Source organism: Etheostoma spectabile, chromosome 8 (assembly GCF_008692095.1).
Source record: "Etheostoma spectabile isolate EspeVRDwgs_2016 chromosome 8, UIUC_Espe_1.0, whole genome shotgun sequence".
In the NCBI taxonomy this organism is placed as follows: domain Eukaryota; kingdom Metazoa; phylum Chordata; class Actinopteri; order Perciformes; family Percidae; genus Etheostoma; species Etheostoma spectabile.
In genome coordinates this window covers 26,593,224-26,614,838 of record NC_045740.1, presented here as the reverse complement: position 1 = coordinate 26,614,838, position 21,615 = coordinate 26,593,224, and the positions used below count along the sequence as shown (strand labels likewise).

At 40.8% G+C, this 21,615-nt stretch overlaps 1 protein-coding gene across 2 annotated transcripts in view; it reads left to right on the top strand.

Annotated features, from left to right (window-relative positions):
- far1 (fatty acyl CoA reductase 1) overlaps positions 1-21,615 on the top strand; it is a 59,246-nt gene that overhangs the window by 25,086 nt on the left and 12,545 nt on the right. For both annotated transcript variants that reach the window (XM_032523341.1, XM_032523340.1), the window contains 6 exons: positions 1,225-1,400; positions 2,340-2,519; positions 5,081-5,258; positions 7,954-7,998; positions 8,504-8,631; positions 8,745-8,812. In XM_032523341.1, the coding sequence (XP_032379232.1) occupies positions 1,225-1,400; positions 2,340-2,519; positions 5,081-5,258; positions 7,954-7,998; positions 8,504-8,631; positions 8,745-8,812 (775 nt within the window). The remainder of the gene's footprint in view (positions 1-1,224; positions 1,401-2,339; positions 2,520-5,080; positions 5,259-7,953; positions 7,999-8,503; positions 8,632-8,744; positions 8,813-21,615) is intronic.

Sequence of the window (21,615 nt, the reverse complement as noted above, 5' to 3'; positions counted from 1 at the left end):
TCTATTGAGGGATAATTCTCTAAAGTATTTTCTTTGGGAATACATTTTCAGTTACCGACTACATCCTTTGTGATGACACTGTCAGTGGTTTGTGTACGCTTGCATTGTTTTCCCAGTTTTATGGGATAATATAATGTGTGGGTGTGTGGGGTATAACTAGTGTTGGGTACCAAAACACGGTGCCACTAGGGTATTGGTGCCGATGTAAATGGTGGTAACGAGACCGACTAACAACAAAAATTTCGGTGCCTGACATTACGCTACACTCGACAGCAGGTAACATTAGCCTGCCTTTAGCTAGCAGCTGGATTAAACACATTTGCAATGCTGACAGCTAACGTTTAAAGGTATAAATTGTGATTGTAGAGGATTCCAATACAGGGTCGTGACGGTCTGCTCTGCAGCGCATCTGCTGCCGTTGTCGGAATTAAACAATAAACAAGCCGTTCTTTGTCGCCGACTGTTTAGTACCCTTCTTTTTTTTCTTAACTTTATTATTTAAGTATTTGTCAAGGCACCGTTTTAAAAGTATCTCTTTGGCAGTGGAGGGGGAAAGCCTATGTGTAACTGTATGAAAGTGAATGGATTAAATGCAGCTGAACTGTTTAGGTGTGTGTGTGTGTGTGTGTGTGTGTGTGTGTGTGTGTGTGTGTGTGTGTGTGTGTGTGTGTGTGTGTGTGTGTGTGTGTGTGTGTGTGTGTGTGTGTGTGTGTGTGTGTGTGTGTGTGTGTGTGTGTGTGTGTCTTTATGATTTAAAAATGTTTTAGGAAGGCAGCCTTCTGAGTACCTATTTTACATAGTCACATTTATTCTAGTTAAAGGTCCTTCCCCTCTAAATGCGTATCAAAAAGCACATATCATTTGTGCCTTATTTAGCTTGTTCACATGTGAATAAGTGTTGACTTTACATTTTGAAACTTGCAATCAGCTGGTGCAACAGGCTGCTGTTGGTTGGCATTGCTTGCATCATCCGTTTCTAGATTAAGAGGAATTTAGAGAGCTAGGCTCTGTTGCCGGATAATTAGATGAGAAGTAGGGCATTCTCTCATCAGCCATGCACCACTGGCATGAAGCAGTAAGGAAATGGCTTCCCTTTGAAAAAAATATCTTCTGCTGCACACTTAATAATTGTACAATGATTTATACTTTACAATTATAATTGTACATAACAGTTTACTGTGTACTGTAACATGGACATAATTTTGACGTCTTTTCCCCACTCAGTTGTTTGAGAGATTGCAAGACGAACAACCAGGCTTTGCAGAGAAGATCATAGCAGTGAACAGCGACCTTACACAGCCAGAGCTGGATCTGAGTAAAGAGGATCAGAGCATCCTGGCTGACAACATTAACATTGTTTTCCACTGTGCCGCCACCATCCGCTTCAATGAGCCACTCAAGTGAGTAGTCTGTTTAATTTCTTTTTGTTTTTTTTGAGAATATTTGCAATGCCTTTTTCTCTCTAACTGCACTTTAAAAGGAACCGCGTGTAGCAAACGTATGCGGTTCACACAAATGCAGGGCTGTGGAACCCTATTGTTTTTCTAATGATTATTTTCCTCCTCCTCCATTATTATTATTCTTTTTAGGGGTGATCCGAGTACCCGGCTGAAACGAGTATCCGGTACGGATAAAGCACTTTTGCCGAGTACAAGTATTATCCGAGTAATACGAGTCAATATCCGTGCTCGGATTGAATAAAACTCCTCAACTGGCCGCGCAGCGCTCTGTGATAATCACAGCGCCCATAATCATAGTTTTCAAATCAGCAATAAATATAACAATTTTTGATCAACTCATATCAATTGCATGCTTAAATAACATACCGGTTAAAGCCCCGCACATTTCAAGAGAACCTGACCCACTTCCTGGTTAGTTAGTAGGAGCCTTCCCGGTTTAGGCCCCGCCCAGTCCGAGTACGGATCCGGATACAGATAATTCATGTGGTAAACAGATACAGATAATGCTGTACTCGCTCATCCCTAATTCTTTGCGTAAAACTCACTCTACAGCATAAACCGTACATGGTGTGCCATTTTCAGGACTGGTCCAAAACTCAGCAAAGACCTCAGGCGCAACAATTGACCCCCTTCCATCACAAGGTGGCGCTATAGCAGAAAACTCATTTGGCCCTATAACTCCCGCTCCCCGTTACGCTGCGGGCTCCGCTTTCGCAAGCTCCCCGGTTTTGACCTCACTCGTACGCCAAAACTGTCTGTTTTTAGTCCCCCATTGCTAATACAAATAGCTGAAGAATAAAACATGTACATGCTGTATTTGGTCAGTTCATTTCATCCATTGAATAGGTCAAACATTATGAACTTCCTTTTCCTCCTCAGAGATGCAATGCAGCTGAATGTCCTGGCCACCCAGAAGATGCTGGCACTGGCCCACAGGATGAAGCACCTGGAGGTCTTCCTTCATGTTTCCACAGCCTATGCCAACTGTGATCGAGAGCTCATTGAGGAAATTGTATACCCTCCCCCCGTAGACTACCGCAGACTCATCGATACTCTGGAGTAAGTTGATCAGCACCTTTTTCAAACGAATGCCTATTGCACAGTCAATCAACTGTTGTGATGGTTGTTTTGGATTGCCTTGTTTATGTAAACAGATGTGTGGATGGTGTTTTTGGCATGAGTATAAAGTAACACGAGAATATTGAGGTTTTTAAGAGGATGCTTAATTTCTTTTTGCTTACTAGATGCATGAAAAGCAAGCAGGAATGTATTAAGATTGTCAGTGATGCACTGAGCGTGCCAGTTTAGCCATAGCCATAGAGGAAACAGTTGCTTAGCAGCCCTTATGTTGTAGAAGATGAGTTGGATTAGGAAAACAGCAGAATTCTACAGTGTGAGTAGATACAAGTGGATGATTCTGAGGGATTGGACACATAGTAGCATCCAGCTTTTGAGGGAACTTGGATAGATGTTTGCAAAAACATTCTGGGTTAGACTGTTGAATTTTAACATTTACCTTTTTTTTGAGTGGAAATTCAGACCTTGCTGAATGTAATTGTAAATGTCTCTGTGTAGAACATTTTATATTCATAGTGATGCTGTGTGAACTTCAGTGAACTGTTGTTGACTTTTTTGTAAACTTCATATCTATCTATCTATCTATCTATCTATCTATCTATCTATCTATGTCATTAAATGATATAGCTAATATAAGTGAAAATCAGTCCATATAAGACAGTGATTAACAGTCAACAGAAAAGGTATTACGCCTAGAAAAGTCTGACGGAAATTCATGCTATTTTATTGGTTAAACCTTGAAATTGCATTTTTTGAAGGTTTCAGTTTACTAAAAATATTTGTCACTGCAGTTTACTAAAACCCAGCCAAAGGTAAATGGACAAACGCACCACTAGCTAGTAGAGCTAAACGATTAATCATATACAAACCGACTGATGTAATCACAAAAGCAATGCAACACTATCTCACCAATAGGGCTGCACGATTATGGCCAAAACGATAATCACCATTATTTTTATCAATATTGAGCTCACAATTAATAATCGCTATTTGTTGTTTTTAACAAAAATAATTTTTTGTCACATAGGCTATTTTTAATTGCTTTCACGTCCATATTGTTCTACATTCTCTTACGCTGAAGTTGGATGTTTACATACATACAGCTGCAACACTTGTAAAGGAAAATTATCTGAAATAAACAACCTAAGATAGATGGATGGCTAGATATATAAATTTTCAAAAATGTATCTCTGTGAAAGCTCCTTCACTTGTTTTCAACAATAACTGATTGAAAGAGCTAGGGAGAGAGACAAATGGACGTACTCACAGAGTGACGGCTGGCTCATTATGAATGGGTCCATTAGCTCCGTCTCACACGCTATTACTCTACAAACTAAAGTTAGTTGCATTCAATAACTTCTTCTGTGTTTTTGGCCGTGGCGGAGTTACCAGCGGAAACACTGGTACAAATACAGGTTTGCCCCTCATACTTAACAGCATACATCTGTGTTAAGAACAATTAAAACTGTGGAAAAATGTCAGAAGTGTGGACCGGCGCTGTCGCTGCTCTCTCTGTTGCTAGGGGGCCGTGTGTGAGTGAATGGGGGCAATGTTGCGCGGAGAGTAAGGGGAGCGATCCAAACACAGGCATGGCTGTACAGACGAAAAAGGTCATGTAACGCAAAAATTAAACCATATCAATATAAACTACATTGCTTCGTTTGTGGAGAGGCAGCGGATGCGAGGACATTAGGTGCACCGGTGTGAACTAGAGGAAACATGTTAGTCGCACCCTAGAGCCTTGTGAGCTAACAGACACTAACTAGCACTGGTCACTGCTGTTGTCTGAAAAACAACACAGACTGGACAAAATGTTGCGTTTTCTGGTAACCTGGTAAACCTTATGACCGACTGCTCACGTTACTCCGTCCTCTGTGACTGTCTCCATCTAGAAACTAAGCTGCGCGGTGCAGGGAACAACTCTGACTGGCTCATGATCAGACAGTGGTTTATGGAGCAGTAGATTGGCTTTGCAAAAAACTCAGTGTTCTATAACGGAATGACGCATTTAAAATATCACTTTATTACGCAAATTTGATTGTGGGAAGCTGTGATTGTGATTTTAAAATTACTTGTGCAGCCCTACTCACAAAGTAGAAGGTCGAGCACCCGGCGGCGTGGGCTTCAATATTAAACATGCGTACGTGACATGTGTGTTACGTTACTGACGTTTCTTATAATAATGTTCACATGGGTCTGTTCTCTGAATAAATTGCCAAAAAATGTGGTACACATGCGTATAGTTCCTAGAAGATGATAAATTCTAATGAGTTTGGTGATTCCCTGACCTTTCCTCTTGTGCCACCAGCAGATCCAAGTTTTCACACCTGGAATATCAACATCTGCTAAATGGATTTTCACACCTTTTGTACAAACATTTATGCTGAAGTTAGCATTTAGCTTAAAGCACCGCTCTGCCAAGTACAGCCTTACAGAGCAATTGGCATGGATGTAAAATTTTAGGGTTGAAGACACATAATTTCTCTTACTTTTGGTGGTTAAATGTATCAAATATGAGACTTATTGTTTTTCTCTTTGTCCAGCTGGATGGATGAGGAGCTGGTGACTGCTCTGACACCCAAGCTGATCGGGAAACGTCCCAACACCTACACCTACACCAAAGCCTTGGCTGAGTATATGGTGCAGCAGGAGGCCGGAGACCTCAACATAGCCATTGTCAGGCCCTCCATAGTAGGAGCCAGCTGGAAAGAACCCTTCCCAGTGAGTGATTTAGGCTAGTAGTATGCATTGCTTTTTCAGTTGTTTATTGCGACCCAGATTAATTGGTGTGACAGTTGGAAAGATCTCAACACCAATTCCATTTCAGTTTTTGGAGAGAATCATTCAATTTTAAATCAAATTGATTTAAAAATAAGGTTTTTATATATATTTTGACATTTGAAATGGGGATGCACAGAATCCAGAGTTTTGGGGTTTGGCTGAATACCGAATCCACTGGTTGAGATTCTGCCAAATCCGAATACCAAATTTATCTCCCATCCTCATTCCATTAACACAGTAAACACAGTGATAAAGTAAACACGCCTGGTCAACACAAGTTTTTATCTGACTGTCCTTCCTATGTTGTATCTGACTGTCGATTCCTTCATGCACAATTTGTATTCTTTGTCTCATATGCAAATGTTTTAACAGCAGTAGTGTTGTGTATTGTTTAGGGTCCTTGCCAACAAATCGGCATTGCAAATTGACCATGTAGCTTGACTTCAATTGCCTTATTCTGACTGAAAGTACTGCCAAACTGCTCACGAGTTCTATTTTCATTTTCTCACAGCCTACTGCATTGAACGGTCCACCTACGTAAAAACCTTCCCGTAATCAACAGCGTCAAGCAGCGTAGGGAAAAAAAATTGTAAGGTTTTAAGAACCAAACCCTGTCAAAAAACACAATATTCAACCGAATCCTGAATTGGGTGCATCCCTGATTTGATCTCAAGAGCAGGATCTGTGTTTTCCCACACTGTGGAGGCTATTCGATCAGCCTTGGTATGGATGGCATGGTGTTCCCGTTTATTATAAAAGTAGAAAAAGGGTCACTTCACATAAAACAGTACTTCACCTAGTGCTAATAATAAAATGTTGCGGTGTGTTCCCGACTACGGTAAGAACCGTGTGTTCCCCGCCATCCACACCTTTTCTCATTAATTACAGCTCCTGTAAATATACCTTATTCCCAGTGACGTACCACACCCTGTGCAATACTCCCCCAAGTGGCTAAAATAAATAACTAAATTAACCTAACTAAAAAGGTGGATAGAAATGGCTCCTACACACAGTTTATTTTTCTCTCACGCAACCCACCCCCCCAACTACTTGGCACGTCTGACTAACAACGAAATGGACAGAGTAGCTAACCAGCTAATAGCATGCAGCTAAGACAGTAATGTTATCTTGCCGGTAGCCTGCAGCTTTACTTTTCCACACGCCATATCCACTACAAGAGTCTGCAAAGGAAAAAAACGAACTGGGAAACCTTTGTGCCTCCCTGAAGTCACTGTTGTGGCAACGTTTTGCCTGCCCTGCAAATTAGTTATGTAAACATACGACAAAGGAAAAGAGCATGTGGGCTCCATTGTGCATTAATGTCACCTTGTTAAACTAATGGTGCATTCAATTGCACTTATTATAATAGATATAATTATATATATATATATTATATATAGTATATATATATATATATTATATATAATATATAATATATATATATATATAATCATCTATATCTATTATATTCATCTATATATATATCATAGTCGATATCTATATCTATCTATAGCTATCTCTTATCTATATCTCTATCTCTATCTCTATCTCTATCTCTATCTCTATCTCTAGCTCTCTCTCTATCTTATCTCTATCCTATCTCTATCTCTTCTCTATCTCTATCTCTTCTCTATCTATCTCTATCCTCTACTCTCTATCTCTCTATCTCTCTATGCTCTATCTCTACTATCCTTATCCTCTATCTCTCATCTCTCTATCTCTCTATTCTCTATCTCTCATCTCTCATTCTTCTATCTCTCTATCTTCTATCTCCTTCTCTCTCTATCTCTCTATCTCTCTATCTCTCTATCTCTCTATCTCTCTATCTCCTCATCTCTCTATCTCTCTATCTATCTATTCTCTATCTCTCTATCTCTCTATCTCTCTATTCTCTCTACTCTCTATCTCTCTTCTCTCTATCTCTCTATCTCTGATCTCGCTATTCTCTACTCTCTCTATCTCTCCTTCTCTATTCTCGCTATCTCTTATCTCTCTATCGCTCTATCTCTCTAGATCTCTATTCTCTTATCTCTCTATCTCTATCGTTCTTTACTTTCTTTCTCTTTCTTTTAAATTTTGAGAAATTCTAAACCCGTCTGCCATCTCATGGCTCTTATTGTGGCATCGTTAACCATGTTGAAGGAAAAAGCTTTAATATAGCGTTTAGGGTTCACCTCCTGGGCACTGCCAGGTGCTGTTGGGCAAGGCACTGTACCCCCCCCCCCCCCGCTCAGGGCGCTGGTTCGGTTGGCAGCCCACTCACTCTGACGTGTGTCCGTGGTTGTGTGGGGTTGTGTGTGTGTGTGGGGGGTTGTGTGTGTAGTTCAGGACTACTAAGTGTGGACACAGAGTGTAAATTGTAATTTCCCCATTGGGGATTAATAAAACAGATTAAAAAAAATAAATATGACCCCATGCACTGATGGTAATAGGTATAAAGCATATAAGAATTGGTTGCTAAAGAAAAACAAGCAGTTCCTTATTCGAGTACTTATGACCAGCAAACTATCAAAGTAATTTGACATTTATTCCATTGCAGTTACCTGTTATGCGCAAGCGGAAACAAATGTCGAGTAATGGACCCTATCATGTCACTACTAATTTTATGCTCCTTGTCAACTGACTGCTCTTTCAGGGTTGGATTGACAACTACAATGGACCTAGTGGAATATTCATTGCAGTAAGTATTGACAAACCGTTTAGGTGGTCTACATTCAGTAATGAGAGCCTGTCTTTTCTTTTTAACCAATATTTTTTTCTTTGTCATCTATTTGACACAAATACAGTGGTCTTATTGGCCCAAATTCTGAGATGTGTAATCTCCTGGAGCTTGAACTTCTTTAAATGACAGACAACTTACTTGAGATGCTCTATTAACACAATTGGTAGATAACCGGGACTAGACTCTGAGCCTCTGACCTTAACCTGACTCTGGCTCAGTACAGCATGCACAAGTCTTGTCTATAAACAGGGGGATAAGTGCCGTGAGTAAAAGGTGCTGTTGTAGATTAAAGATAAATTAACTTAAGTCTTACTTGTCTGATCAAAGTGAAAGACCCCATTTTCACAACTAAATGGCAAAATGTGAATTATACAGACAGACTACTTTTTAGTAAAATTGAGGATGTAATTGTTGGCATATAGCAACACAATGCAATAGAGGTCTTTGTTATGCTTTTTTCTAGGCTGGTAAGGGGATCCTGCGTACAATGAGAGCGTCTAATGATGCGGTGGCTGACCTGGTGCCTGTGGATGTGGTCATCAATGCTACGCTGGCTGCAGCTTGGTACTCTGGATCACAGGCACTCAAGAGGTTTGATCATGCCTTCTCACATGCATCTTCTGGTTAAGTTGTGTAGAAATGTTGATTTGTTATTTGAAAGTGAAATTCTGTTGATTTTGTCTGGACTATTCCTTCTATTACAGGTCAAAAAACATCCTCGTTTACAACTGCACAACCGGTGGGATCAACCCATTTCACTGGGGGGAAGTTGGTAAGATGCTTTTTATGTTGCATAAACACAGTCTCTGTAAAAGCCCCTGACAATGGCAGCTTGTATGTTTAAACATTGTGTCTAATGACATACTCTGATTGCAATCTGATCCACTGCCTGCCACACCTAAACCAAGAACTCATGAGTTGTGGTTTGTAACTGGATCAATATGGAGTTTTCTAAGAGTGAGTCCCACCCTTTTGTTTTTGTTAGCACACTTTGAAGGTGATTATGAACATTTCCCTCAGACATTTAACCAATCACACTTCTTGTCCTTTAAAACCTACATACAGAAGAGCAGTCAGTCCTGAACTACTATACAGAAATTGTAATACAGAACTACAGGATTGTTATAAAATGTTATGGTTTGGAGTAAAACGTAGTTTTTACTGTAAGTACAATGATTTGCCCCAAAAGTTTAATTTGTAAGCACTATGAGCCATAAGTCATCTTGTTGTAATTTGGATGCCAGGAATGAAATTGAGTCACAGGTAGGCCCAAGATGTATCTAAAAAAAAAAAAAAAAAAAAAAATGCAACCGTGATTAATGATGTGTGTACCCTATTCTGAACTTGACCAGCAAACCTGCCATGGCGGACCGCCACTACAAATCACAGATGAACACTGGTTAACCCAAGGAACCAGAGAGTTTATCAAGCGAAACAGCCCGCTCGATTTCATACATTAATAATCATAAACACAGAACCTACCAATTGTTCATCTAAAAGCTTACAATAGGGTCCCGGAGTGTCTCTTCGGGGAGGGTCTTCTGAGCTCTACACGTGATGTTTCGATCCCCTGGAAATCGTTTGCTTTTTTTTTCAGGTCGGTTAAGCATTACATCCAAACCGTATTAATTCCCAAGATTTATCATTGATGTCCATAACTTGTCATGTTTTTGCTTATTTCGCGCTAGCTCTGTGTATTCGATGGCTCTGCCCTTGAGCCATTGCGCTTTTTTATTTCCGGAATTAGGATACATGCCTATTAGGCGAGGGCAAGAGTTTCGAGTGGGATAGAAACTATCTTCAAAGGCAACACTATCTAATTTGTCAAAGATGGTATTAGTGGACGAAATAGATATTACCGTTTACACAGGAGAAGGTGTGACGTTTTGAGAGTGGCATATATTTGGGCCTTTTTTGTTGTTTGAAGAAATGTAAATAGTGGTTAGTTTTGAATATGGACCGTTTCAGACACACAAACTTGTTAGCATTCCTCGAGTGTATATCATAAATATGACATTTGTTGGTAGTGGCAAAGTAATGTCATGAGGGCAAAGCGTCTGGACGTTTTTGAGAAATGTATGTATTTGTCACTCTATAAGTTATGTTTTATCTCCACATTGGGACTCCCAAACATAATGTTTTTTAGAGAGAGATTGGCTTAGCTTGTACCACTTTAACATTCAAGTGACCCCTGCAGCCCAAATATTCTAAGTAATCGTTTCTTTCCTGAAAAAATGGTTAATCCTTGACTATAGACACAGTGATGTTTACAGCTTTTTTAGAGATTAAAACCAGACTAACAATGACTGTAAAAGGACCTTAGGTCTCTGAGGGTTTAGCAGATAAGTTGTGGTGGTGTGCTGTGCTTTAATAGCAACTTGGGTTTGACATTGTTGCGTGTGTAATATCAAACAATGGCTGATAAAAAATCCCATAGTTAATGATTAGATTATCTCCTGAATGGCCGTTATCAGCTCCAGTCCTTTGCTTAAATCACATAAGTGACTGATAAGGCTACATGCAGTTGTGCATAGAGTCCAACACATCACATTGTGATTTGTTCTCCACTGTAAATGTTGCCACAGATTTGGGACTACAGATTTAGTCAACCAATTAATCTGCAATTGTATTGGCGTAATAAAAATTAATTCAGCCTTTTTGGACAAATGTACTTTCTGTACTGTATACTTTCAAGGTTTGCAACGGTTAGGGATGTTTATATTAACATTAACCAATACGAATTTTGACAATCAAAATGTATAGCAATTTGTGCATGGTAATTACACACAACTTTATAGTAGCTTATTTTATTTTTTTTTTCTCAATTTGTGGCTCAATTGCCTGGCCAACACACAAAACCGCAACTGTTACCAGATTGGCGCGATTAACACTGATTAATGCTCAGAAGTCGGTCATTACTGCTCACCTTCATGACTCTGTCATGTAAAAGTTGGACTAGTACATAGGGTTGCATTGTACTGTTAAAAAAGTGTGTGTGTCAAGTTTCTGGTAAAGACTTTAACTTCCTTCCAAGCTACAATTCTGATTTTTATTTTCAACCTTTATTTTAGGTTAACATCCTAGCCGCCCCACATAGAAACACCCTCATGGATCAGGGCACGCTGTAAGTTTGTCTCCCAATTAATCCTCCCTTTGCTTTTTTTTTTTTCCTCTGCAGGTGGATGGTGTTGAGGAGTCATCATGGTGAACATCCCCAGAATACTATGCAGGAAAACAGTGGCTGATCACTGAGCAACAGCTTCATGGGCAAGTTACAGTAGTACTTTGATAGCAAAACCGTGCCAGGGGCGACCTCTACTCACCCAGTAGAGCGTTTGTTTCATGTAGGCTGATCCTGCAGCGGCCGGGTTTGAATCCAACCTGTGGCCCTTAGCTGTGTTTCTCCTCTCCGCTCTCTGTCTCTCCCTTTTCCCCCCCATGTTTTCACTGTAATAAAGGGAAAAGCCCCAAAAAATCTGTAAAGTGAACCCCCATGTGGGTGAGAGAGAGGAAACCTGTCTGGAAGCCTCAAGTCGTCTTTTCAACATAACACGCAAGCAACTAAGTTACTACTGTTACTTCTGCTGCTTTATTCGCCCAAGTTGTTGCTACTTAAGGGTGTTATTAATGCCATTTTTGTCCCATATGTCACGGTAAGTACCTAACAGTGTAGATTTGAGTCTGTTAACTTTAAACTTAGGGGGCGCTGTGGCTCAGTGGTAGAGCGGTTGCCTACCTGACCCCCAGTTGCCCTGATGCTGTGCCATCGAGCGTAAATGTGTGAGTGTTTATCTGATGAGCAGGTGGCACCGTGTCGGCACCTCGGCCACTGTATTAATGTGTTTGGATGGTTTCTGTACTATTAACGCGCTTGAGTAGTTAATACTAGAAAGCGCTATATAAATACAGTCCTTTTACTTTAACTTTCACACCATGAAGCGGGAATAATGAAATTGTCACCAGTCCATGAATGGACACTTTTTTTATGCTAAATTGGAGTATTGTGCTGTGGAGGCAGGGGTAATAACAGTTTCACCTTGTTTAAAATCCCGTCTGAGTGTGACCAATACTGTAGGGACCGTTACAGTCTTTACTCGGCGTAGATATGGCTGCCTTTAACAGCCTTATATACCAAAGCCATTGGTTTTTCATTTATTTGTCTGTCAGACTTTGTGGAGGAAGAAGCATTCTTGATACACCCCTTAGTTAATTCTCTCACTTCGCAATGGACAAACTTAACTTCCAAAGAGGAAAATGGTGACTTGTACCACTCACTGCTCATTGTTAAGGGGCGCTGGAGAGCTGCAGAGTCCTGCCCAGGAGTCAAAACTGTCTATGGTGATGTCATCCAAAGCTGGTCACAGCCCTCAGGCCCCATGCTGAGTCATCAACTGCCAGGGAGTAGAGAGTGGGTGGCCCATTTGATGGGTGTTTGATGGACGTAAAGGATTACGTAGGGTTAAGTCTGTTGGTAACCAGCATGCTTGAGTTGAGCATGATTCAGGATTTTAATTTAGTAAAACAGGTTGCACAACACAAACGGATTGTTGTAATATGAGTGTAGATGCCCCAAAAATGGGCACCTCCCCCGAGCAGTTGTATGTAGTTTTTGTCTATTGAGGGATAATTCTCTAAAGTATTTTTCTTGGGAATACATTTTCAGTTACCGACTACATCCTGTGATGACACGTCAGTGGTGTGTGGTACGCTTGCATTGTTTTTCCCAGTTTTGGAATAATAATGTGTGGGGTGTGGGGTCTAACTAGTGTTGGGTACCAAACACGGTGCCACTAGGTATTGTGCCGATTAATGGTGGTAACCACCGACACCACAAAAATTTCCGGTGCTGACATTACGCTACACTCGCCGCAGGTAACATTAGCCTGCTTTAGCTCAGCACTGATTACACATTTGTCAAGGCTGACGCTAATTAAAGGTATAAATTGTGATTGTGAGGATTCCAATACAGGGTCTTGACGGTCTGGCTCTGCAGCGCTACTGCGCCGTTTCGGAATTAACAATACAGCGCGTTCTTGTCGCCGGACTGTTTAGTACCCTCTTTTTTTCTTACTTTATTATTTAAGTATTTGTCAAGGCACCGTTTTAAAAGTCTTTGGCAGTGGAGGGGAAAGCCTATGTGTCACTGTATAAATGAAGATGAACTGCACTGAACTGTGTTGGGTGTGTGTGTGTGTGTGTGTGGTGTGTGTGTGTGTGTGGTGTGGTTGTGTGGTGTGTGTGTGTGTGTGTGTGTGTGTGTGTGTGTGTGTGTGTGGTGGTGTGGGTGTGTTGTGTGTGTGTGGTGTGTGGTGTGTGGTGGTGTGGTGTGTGGTGTGTGTGGTGTGTGTGTGGTGTGGTGTTGTGGGTGTGTGTGTTGTGTGTGTGTGTGTGTTGTGTGTGTGTGGTTGTGGTGTGTGTGGTGTGTGTGTGTGTGTGTGTGTGTGTGTGTGTGTGTGTGTGTGTGTGTGTGTGGTGTGTGTGTGTTTGTGTGTTTTTGTGTTAATTTTTAGGAAGGCAGCCTTCTGAGTACCTATTTTACATAGTCACATTTTCTAGTTAAAGGTCCTTCCCTCTAAATGCGTATCAAAAGCACATATCATTTGTGCCTTATTTAGCTTGTTCACATGTGATAAGTGTTGACTTTACATTTTGAAACTTGCAATCAGCTGGTGCAACAGGCTGCTGTTGTTCATTGGCTGCATCATCAGTTCTAATTAGAGGAATTTAGAGAGCTAGGCTCTGTTGCCGTAATTAGATAGAAGTAGGGCATTCTCTCAGCAGCCATGCACCACTGGCTGAAGCAGTAAGGAATGGCTCCCTTTGAAAAAATATCTTCTGCTGGCCACTTAATAATGTACAATGATTATACTTTACATATAATTGTACATAACATTTACTGTGTACTGTAACATGACATAATTTGACGTCTTTCCCCACTCAGTTGTTGAGAGTTGCAAGACGAACAACCAGGCTTTGCAGAGAAGTCATAGCAGTGAACAGCGACCTTACACAGCCAGAGCTGGATCTGAGTAAAGAGGATCAGAGCATCCTGGCTGACACATTAACTTGTTTTCCACTGGCCGCCACCACCGCTTCAATGCAGCCACTCATTGCGTATCTGTTTAATGCTTTTTGGTGTTTTTTGAGATATGTGCAATGCCTTTTTCCTCTAACTGCACTTTAAACGGAACCGCGTGTAGTCAAACCGGTATGCGGTTCCACAAATGCAGGGCTGTGAACCCTATTTTTTTTCTAATGATTATTTTCCTCCGCCTCCATTATATTATTTCTTTTTAGGGGTGATCGAGTACCCGCTGAAACGAGTATCCGGTACGGATAAAGCACTTTTGCGGAGTACAAGTATTATCCGAGTAATACGAGTCAATATCCGTGCTCGGATTTGAATAAAACTCCTCAACTGGCCGCGCAGCGCTCTGTGATAATCACACGCCCATAATCATAGTTTTTCAAATCAGCATAAATATAAATTTTTGATCAACTCATATCAATTGCATGCTTAATAACATACCGTTAAAGCCTGCATTTCAAGAACCTGACCACTCCTGGTTAGTGTAGGAGCCTTCCCGGTTTAGGCCCCGCCCAGTCCGAGTACGGATCCGAATACAATAGTCATTGTAAACAATACGATAATGCTGTCCTCGCTCATCCCTAATTCTTTGCGTAAAACTCACTCTACAGCATAAAGTACATGGTGTGCCATTTCAGGACTGGTCCAAACTCAGCAAAGACCTCAGGCGCAACAATTGACCCCTTCCTCACAAGGTGGCGCTATAGCAGAAACTATTTGTCCCTATAACTCCCGCTCCCGTTACGCTGCGGCCTCCCTTTCGCAAGCTCCCCGGTTTTGACCTCACGCTACGCAAAAACTGTCGTTTTTTAGTCCCCCATTGCTAATACAAATAGCTGAAAATAAAACTTATGTGTTGGTCAGTTCATTTCATCCATTGAATAGGTCAAACATTATAACTTCCTTTTCCTCCTCAGAGATACATGCAGCTGAATGTCCTGGCCACCCAGAAGATGCTGGCACTGGCCCACAGGATGAAGCACCTGGAGGTCTTCCTGTCTTTTCCACAGCCTATGCCAACTGTGATCGGAGCTCATTGAGGAAATGTATACCCTCCCCCCGTAGACTACCGCAGACTCATCGATACCTCGGAGTAAGTTGATCACACCTTTTCAAACGAATGCTATTGCACAGTCAACAACTGTGTGATGGTTTTTTGGATTGCCTGTTTTTAGTAACAGATGTGTGGATGGTGTTTTTGGCATAGTATAAAGTAACACGAGAAATATTGGGTTTTTAAGAGTGCTTAATTTCTTTTGCTTACTAGATCATGAAAACCAAGCAGAATGTAAGATTGTCAGTGATGCACTGAGCGTGCCAGTTTAGCCATAGCCATAGAGGAACCAGTTGCTTGCAGCCCTATGTTGTGTAGAAGATTAGTTGGATTAGGAAAACAGCAGAATTCTACAGTGTGAGTAGATACAAGTGGATGATTCTGAGGGATTGGAACCATATAGCATCCAGCTTTTGAGGGAACTTGGATAGTTTTTGCAAAAACATCTGGGTTAGACTGTTGAATTTTAACATTACCTTTTTTTTTGAGTGGAAATTCAGACCTTGCTGAATGAATTGTAATGTCTCTGTGTAGAACATTTATATTCATAGTGATGCTGTGTGAACTTCGTGAACTGTTGTTGACTCTTTTTTTAATACTTCATTATCTATCTCTATCTATCTATCATAATGATATAGCTAATATAGTAAAATAGTCCATATAAGACAGTGATTAACTCAACCAGAAAAGTATTACGCTAGAAACGACGGAAATTCAGCTATTTATTGGTTAAACCTTGAAATTGCATTTTTTGAAGTTCAGTTTACTAAAATTGTCACTGCAGTTTACTAAAACCCACCAAAGGTAAATGGACAAACGCACCACTAGCTAGTAGAGCTAAACGTTAATCATATACAACCGACTGATGTAATCACAAAAGCAATGCAACATCCACCAATAGGCTGCACATAGTAGGCCAAACGATAATCACCATATTTTTATCAATAGTGACTCACAATTAATAATCGCTATTTGTTGTTTTAACAAAAATAATTTTTTTCACATAGGCTATTTTAATTGCTTCCACGTCCATATTGTTCTACATTCTCTTACGCTGAAGTTGGATGTTCATACATACAGCGCAACACTTGTAAAGGAAAATTACTGAAATAACAACCTAAGTAGATGATGGCTAGATATATAAATTTAAAATGTATCTCTGTGAAAGCTCCTTCACTTGTTTTCAACAATACTGATTGAAAGGCTAGGGAGAGAGACAAATGGACGTACTCACAGAGTGACGGCTGGCTCATTATGAATGGGTCCATTAGCTCCGTCTCACACCTATTCTCTACAAACTAAGTTTTGCATTCAATAACTTCTTCTGTGTTTTTGGCCGTGGCGGAGTTACCAGCGGAAACACTGGTACAATACGGTTTGCCCCTCATACTTAACAGCATACATCTGTGTAAGACAATTAAAACGGTGGAAATGTCGAAGTGTGGACCGGCGCTGTCGCTGCTCCTCTGTTGCTAGGGCCGTGTGTGAGTGAATGGGGGCAATGTTGCGCGAGATAAGGGGAGCGATCCAAACACAGGCATGCTGTACAGACGAAAAAGGTCATGTAACCGAAAAATTAACCATATCAATATAACTACATTGCTTCGTTTGTGAGAGCAGCGGATGCGAGACATTAGGTGCACCGGTGTGAACTAGAGGAAACCATGTAGTCGCACCCTAGAGCCGGTGGCTAACAGACACTAACTCACTGGTCACTGCTGTTGTCTGAAAACAACACAGACTGGACAAAATGTTGCGTTTCTTGGTACATGGTAAACCTTATGACCGACTGCTCACGTACTCCGTCCTCGGACTGTCTCCATCTAGAACTAAGCCTGCGCGTGCAGGAACAACTCTGACTGGCTCATGATCAGACGTGGTTTATGGAGCGTAGATGGCTTTGCAAAAACTCGTGTCTATACGGAATGACGCATTTAAAATATACTTATTACCAAATTTGATTGTGGGAAGCTGTGATTGTGATTTAAAATTACTTGCAGCCCTACTCACAAAGTAGAAGGTCGAGCACCGGCGGCGTGGGCTTCAATATTCACTGCGTACGTGACATGTGTGTTACGTTACTGACGTTTCTTATATATGTCACATGGTCTGTTCTCTGAATAAATTGCCAAAATGTGGTACACATCGATAGTTTCCTAGAAGATGATAATCCTAATGATTTTGGTGATTCCTACTTTCCTCTTGTGCCACCAGCAGATCCAAGTTTTCACACCTGAATATCAACTCTGCTAAATGGATTTTCACACCTTTTGTACAAACATTTATGCTGAGTTAGCATTTAGCTTAAGCACCGCTCTGCCATTACAGCCTTACAGAGCAATTGGCATGGATGTAAAATTTAGGGTTGAAGACACATAATTTCTCTTACTTTTGGTGGTTAATGTATCAATATGAGCTTATTGTTTTTCTCTTTGCCGCTGGAGGATGAGGAGCTGGTGACTGCTCTGACACCCAAGCTGATCGGAAACGTCCCAACACCTACACCTACACCAAAGCCTTGGCTGAGTATATGGGGCAGCAGAGGCCGAGACCTCACATAGCCTTGTCAGGCCCTCCATAGTAGAGCCAGCTGAAAGAACCCTTCCAGTGAGTGATTTAGGCTAGTAGTATGCATGCTTTTTCAGTGTTTATTGCGACCCAGATTAATTGGTGGACAGTTGGAAGATCTCAACACCAATTCCATTTCAGTTTGGGAGAGAATCATTCAATTTTAAATCAAATTGATTAAAAATAGGTTTTATATATTATTTGACATTAAATGGGTGCACAGATCAGAGTTTTGGGGTTTGGCTGATACCGAATCCACTGGTTGAGATTCTGCAAATCCGAATCCCAAATTTATCTCCATCCTCATCCATTAACCACAGTAACACCGTGATAAAGTAAACACGCCTGGTCAACACAAGTTTTTATCTGACTGTCCTTCCTATGTTGTATCTGACTGTCGGTTCCTTCATGCACAATTTGTATTCTTTGTCTCATATGCAAATGTTTTAACAGCAGTAGTGTTGTGTATTGTTTAGTCCTTGCCAACAAATCGGCATTGCAAATTGACCATGTAGCTTGACTCAATTGCCTTATTCTGACTGAAAGTACTGCCAAACTGCTCACGAGTTCTATTTCATTTTCTCACAGCCTACTGCATTGAACGGTCCCCCTACGTAAACCTTCCCGTAATCAACGGTCAAGCAGCGTAGGGAAAAAAATTGTAAGGTTTTAAGAACCAAACCCGGTCAAAAAACACTATTCAACCGAATCCGGAATGGTGCACCGATTGATCTCAAGAGCAGGTCTGTGTTTTCCCACACTGTGAGGCTATATCAGCCTTGGTATGAGGGCATGGTGTTCCCGTTTATTATAAAAGTAGAAAAAGGGTCACTCACATAAAACAGTACTTCACCAGTGCTAATTAAAATGTTGCGGTGTGTTCCCACTACGGTAAGAAACGTGGTTCCCCGCCACCACACCTTTTCTCATTAATACAGCTCCTGTAATATACCTATCCCAGTGACGTACCACACCCTGTGCATACTCCCCCAAGTGGCTAAAATAATCTAAAAACCTAACTACAAAGGTGGATAAAGGCTCCACACACATGTATTCTCTCACGACCCCACCCCCCAACTACCACGTCACTAACACGAATGACAGAGTACCTAACCAGCTAATAGCATGCAGCTAAGACAGTAATGTTATCTGCCGGTAGCCTGCAGCTTTACTTTTCCACACGCCATATCCACTACAAGAGTCTGCAAAGGAAAAAAACGACTGGGAAACCTTTGTGCCTCCCGAAGTCCCTGTTGTGCAACGTTTGCCTGCCCTGCAAATTAGTTATGTAAACAACGACAAAGGAAAAGAGCTGTGGGCTCCATTGTGCATTAATGTCACCGTTTAAACTAGGTGCATTCAAGGCACTTCTATCATAATATATATATTAATATAGATATAATATATATATATAATATACTATATATATATTATATATAGATATATATATTTAATCTATTATAATATATATATCTATCTATATCTATATCTTATCTATATCTATCACTAATCTCTATCTCTCTATCCTACTCTACTCTATCTCTATCTTTCTCTAGCCTATCTCTATCTTATCTCTACCTATCTCTATCTCTTCTCTCTCTATCTCTATCCTATCTCTCTATCCCTCTCTACTCTCTATCCTCTCTATCTCTTATCCGTATCCTCTATCTTCGCTAATCCTCATCTCTCTATCTCTCCTCTCTCTTCTCTATCTCTCTATCTCTATTCTGATCTCTACCTATCTCTCTATCGTTATCTCTATCTCTCTATCTCTTCTTATCCTCTATCCTACTCTATCCTTCTCTCTATACTCTATCTCCTACTGCTATTCGTATCTCTCTATCTATCTCTAATCTCGCTATCTCTTATCATCTCTGTATATCTCATACTATCTTTCTTTCGTTCTTTCTTAAATTTGAGAAATTCTAAACCCGTCTGCCATCTCATGGCTCTAGTGGCACGAACCATGTGAGGAAAAAGATATAGCGTTAGGGTCACCTCCTGGGCACTGCCAGTGCTGTGGGGCAAGGCACTGTACCCCCCCCCCACCCACCCGCTCAGGGCTGGTTCGGTTGGCAGCCCACACACTCTGACGTGTGTCCGTGTTGTGTGGGGTTGTGTGTGTGTTTGGGGGTTGTGTGTGTTCAGGACTACTAAGTGTGGACACACGAGTGTAAATTGTAATTTCCCCATTGGGGATTAATAAAACAGATTAAAAAATTAAACTAAGACCCCATGCACTGATGGTAAATAAAGCATATACAGAATTGGTGGCTAAAGAAAACAAGCAGTTCCTTTCGATATATGACCAGCAAAATCAAAGTAATTTGACATTATTCCATTGCAGTTACCTGTTAGGCAAGCGGAAACAAATGTCGAGTAATGGACCCTATCAGTCACTACTATTTTGCTCCTGTCAACTGCCTGCTCTTCAGGGTTGGATTGACAACTACATGGACCTAGTGAATATTCATGCAGTAAGTATTGACAAACCGTTTAGGTGGTCTACATTCAGTAATGAGAGCCTGTCTTTTCTTTTTAACCAATTATTTTCTTGTGTCATCTACTTTGACACAATACAGTGGTCTTATTGGCCCAAATTCTGAGATGTAATCTCCTGAGCTTGAACTTCTTTAGGACAGACAACTTACTTGAGATGCTCTATAACACAATGGTAGAATAACCGGGACTAGACTCTGAGCCTCTGACCTTAACCGACTCTGGCTCAGTACAGCAGCACAGTCTTGTCTATAAACAGGGGATAAGTGCCGGAGTAAAGGTGCTGTTGTAGATTAAAGATAATTACTAAGTTCTTACTTGTCTGATCAAGTGAAAGACCCATTCACAACTAATGGCAAAATGTAATATACGACAGACCTTTTTAGTAAAATAGGATGTAATTGTGGCATATAGCAACACAATGCAATAGAGGTCTTTGTTATGCTTTTTTCTAGGCTGGTAAGGGGATCCTGCGTACAATGAGAGCGCATGATGCGGTGGCTGACTGGTGGCCTGTGGATGTGGTCATCAATGCTACGCTGGCTGCAGCTTGGTACTCTGGATCACAGGCACTCAAAGGTTGATCTGCCTTCTCACGGCATCTTCTGGTTAGTTGTGTAGAAATGTGATTTGTTATTTGAAAGTGAAATTCTGTTGATTTGTCTGGACTATTCCTTCTATTACAGGTCAAAAACATCCTCGTTTACAACTGCACAACGTGGGATCAACCATTTCACTGGGGGAAGTTGGTAAGATGCTTTTTATGTTGCATAAACACAGTCTCTGTAAAAGCCCTGACAATGGCAGCTTGTATGTTAACATTGTGTCAATGACATACTCTGATTGCAATCTGATCCACTGCCTGCCACACCTAACCAAACTCATGAGTTGTGGTTTGTAACTGATCAATATGGAGTTTTCTAAGAGTGAGTCCCACCCTTTTGTTTTGTTAGCACACTTTGAAGGTGATTATGAACATTTCCCTCAGACATTTAACCAATCACACTTCTTGTCCTTTAAAACCTACATACAGAAGAGCAGTCTCCTGAACTACTATACAGAAATTGTAATACAGAACTACGGATGTTATAAAATGTTATGGTTTGGAGTAAAACGTATTTTTATCTGTAAGTACAATGATTTGCCCCAAAAGTTTAATTTGTAAGCACTATGACCATAAGTCATTTGTGTAATTTGGATGCCAGGAATGAAATTGAGTCACAGGTAGGCCCAAGATGTATCAAAAAAAAAAAAAAAAAAAGCATCCTTTGTCAGCCTCCAAACTTGTGTTGTGTAGCTCCTGTTTTTATTATCTTTAGGGTTAGACAGAACTGACAAAACCCCCACCTCATTCAACACAAGGGCC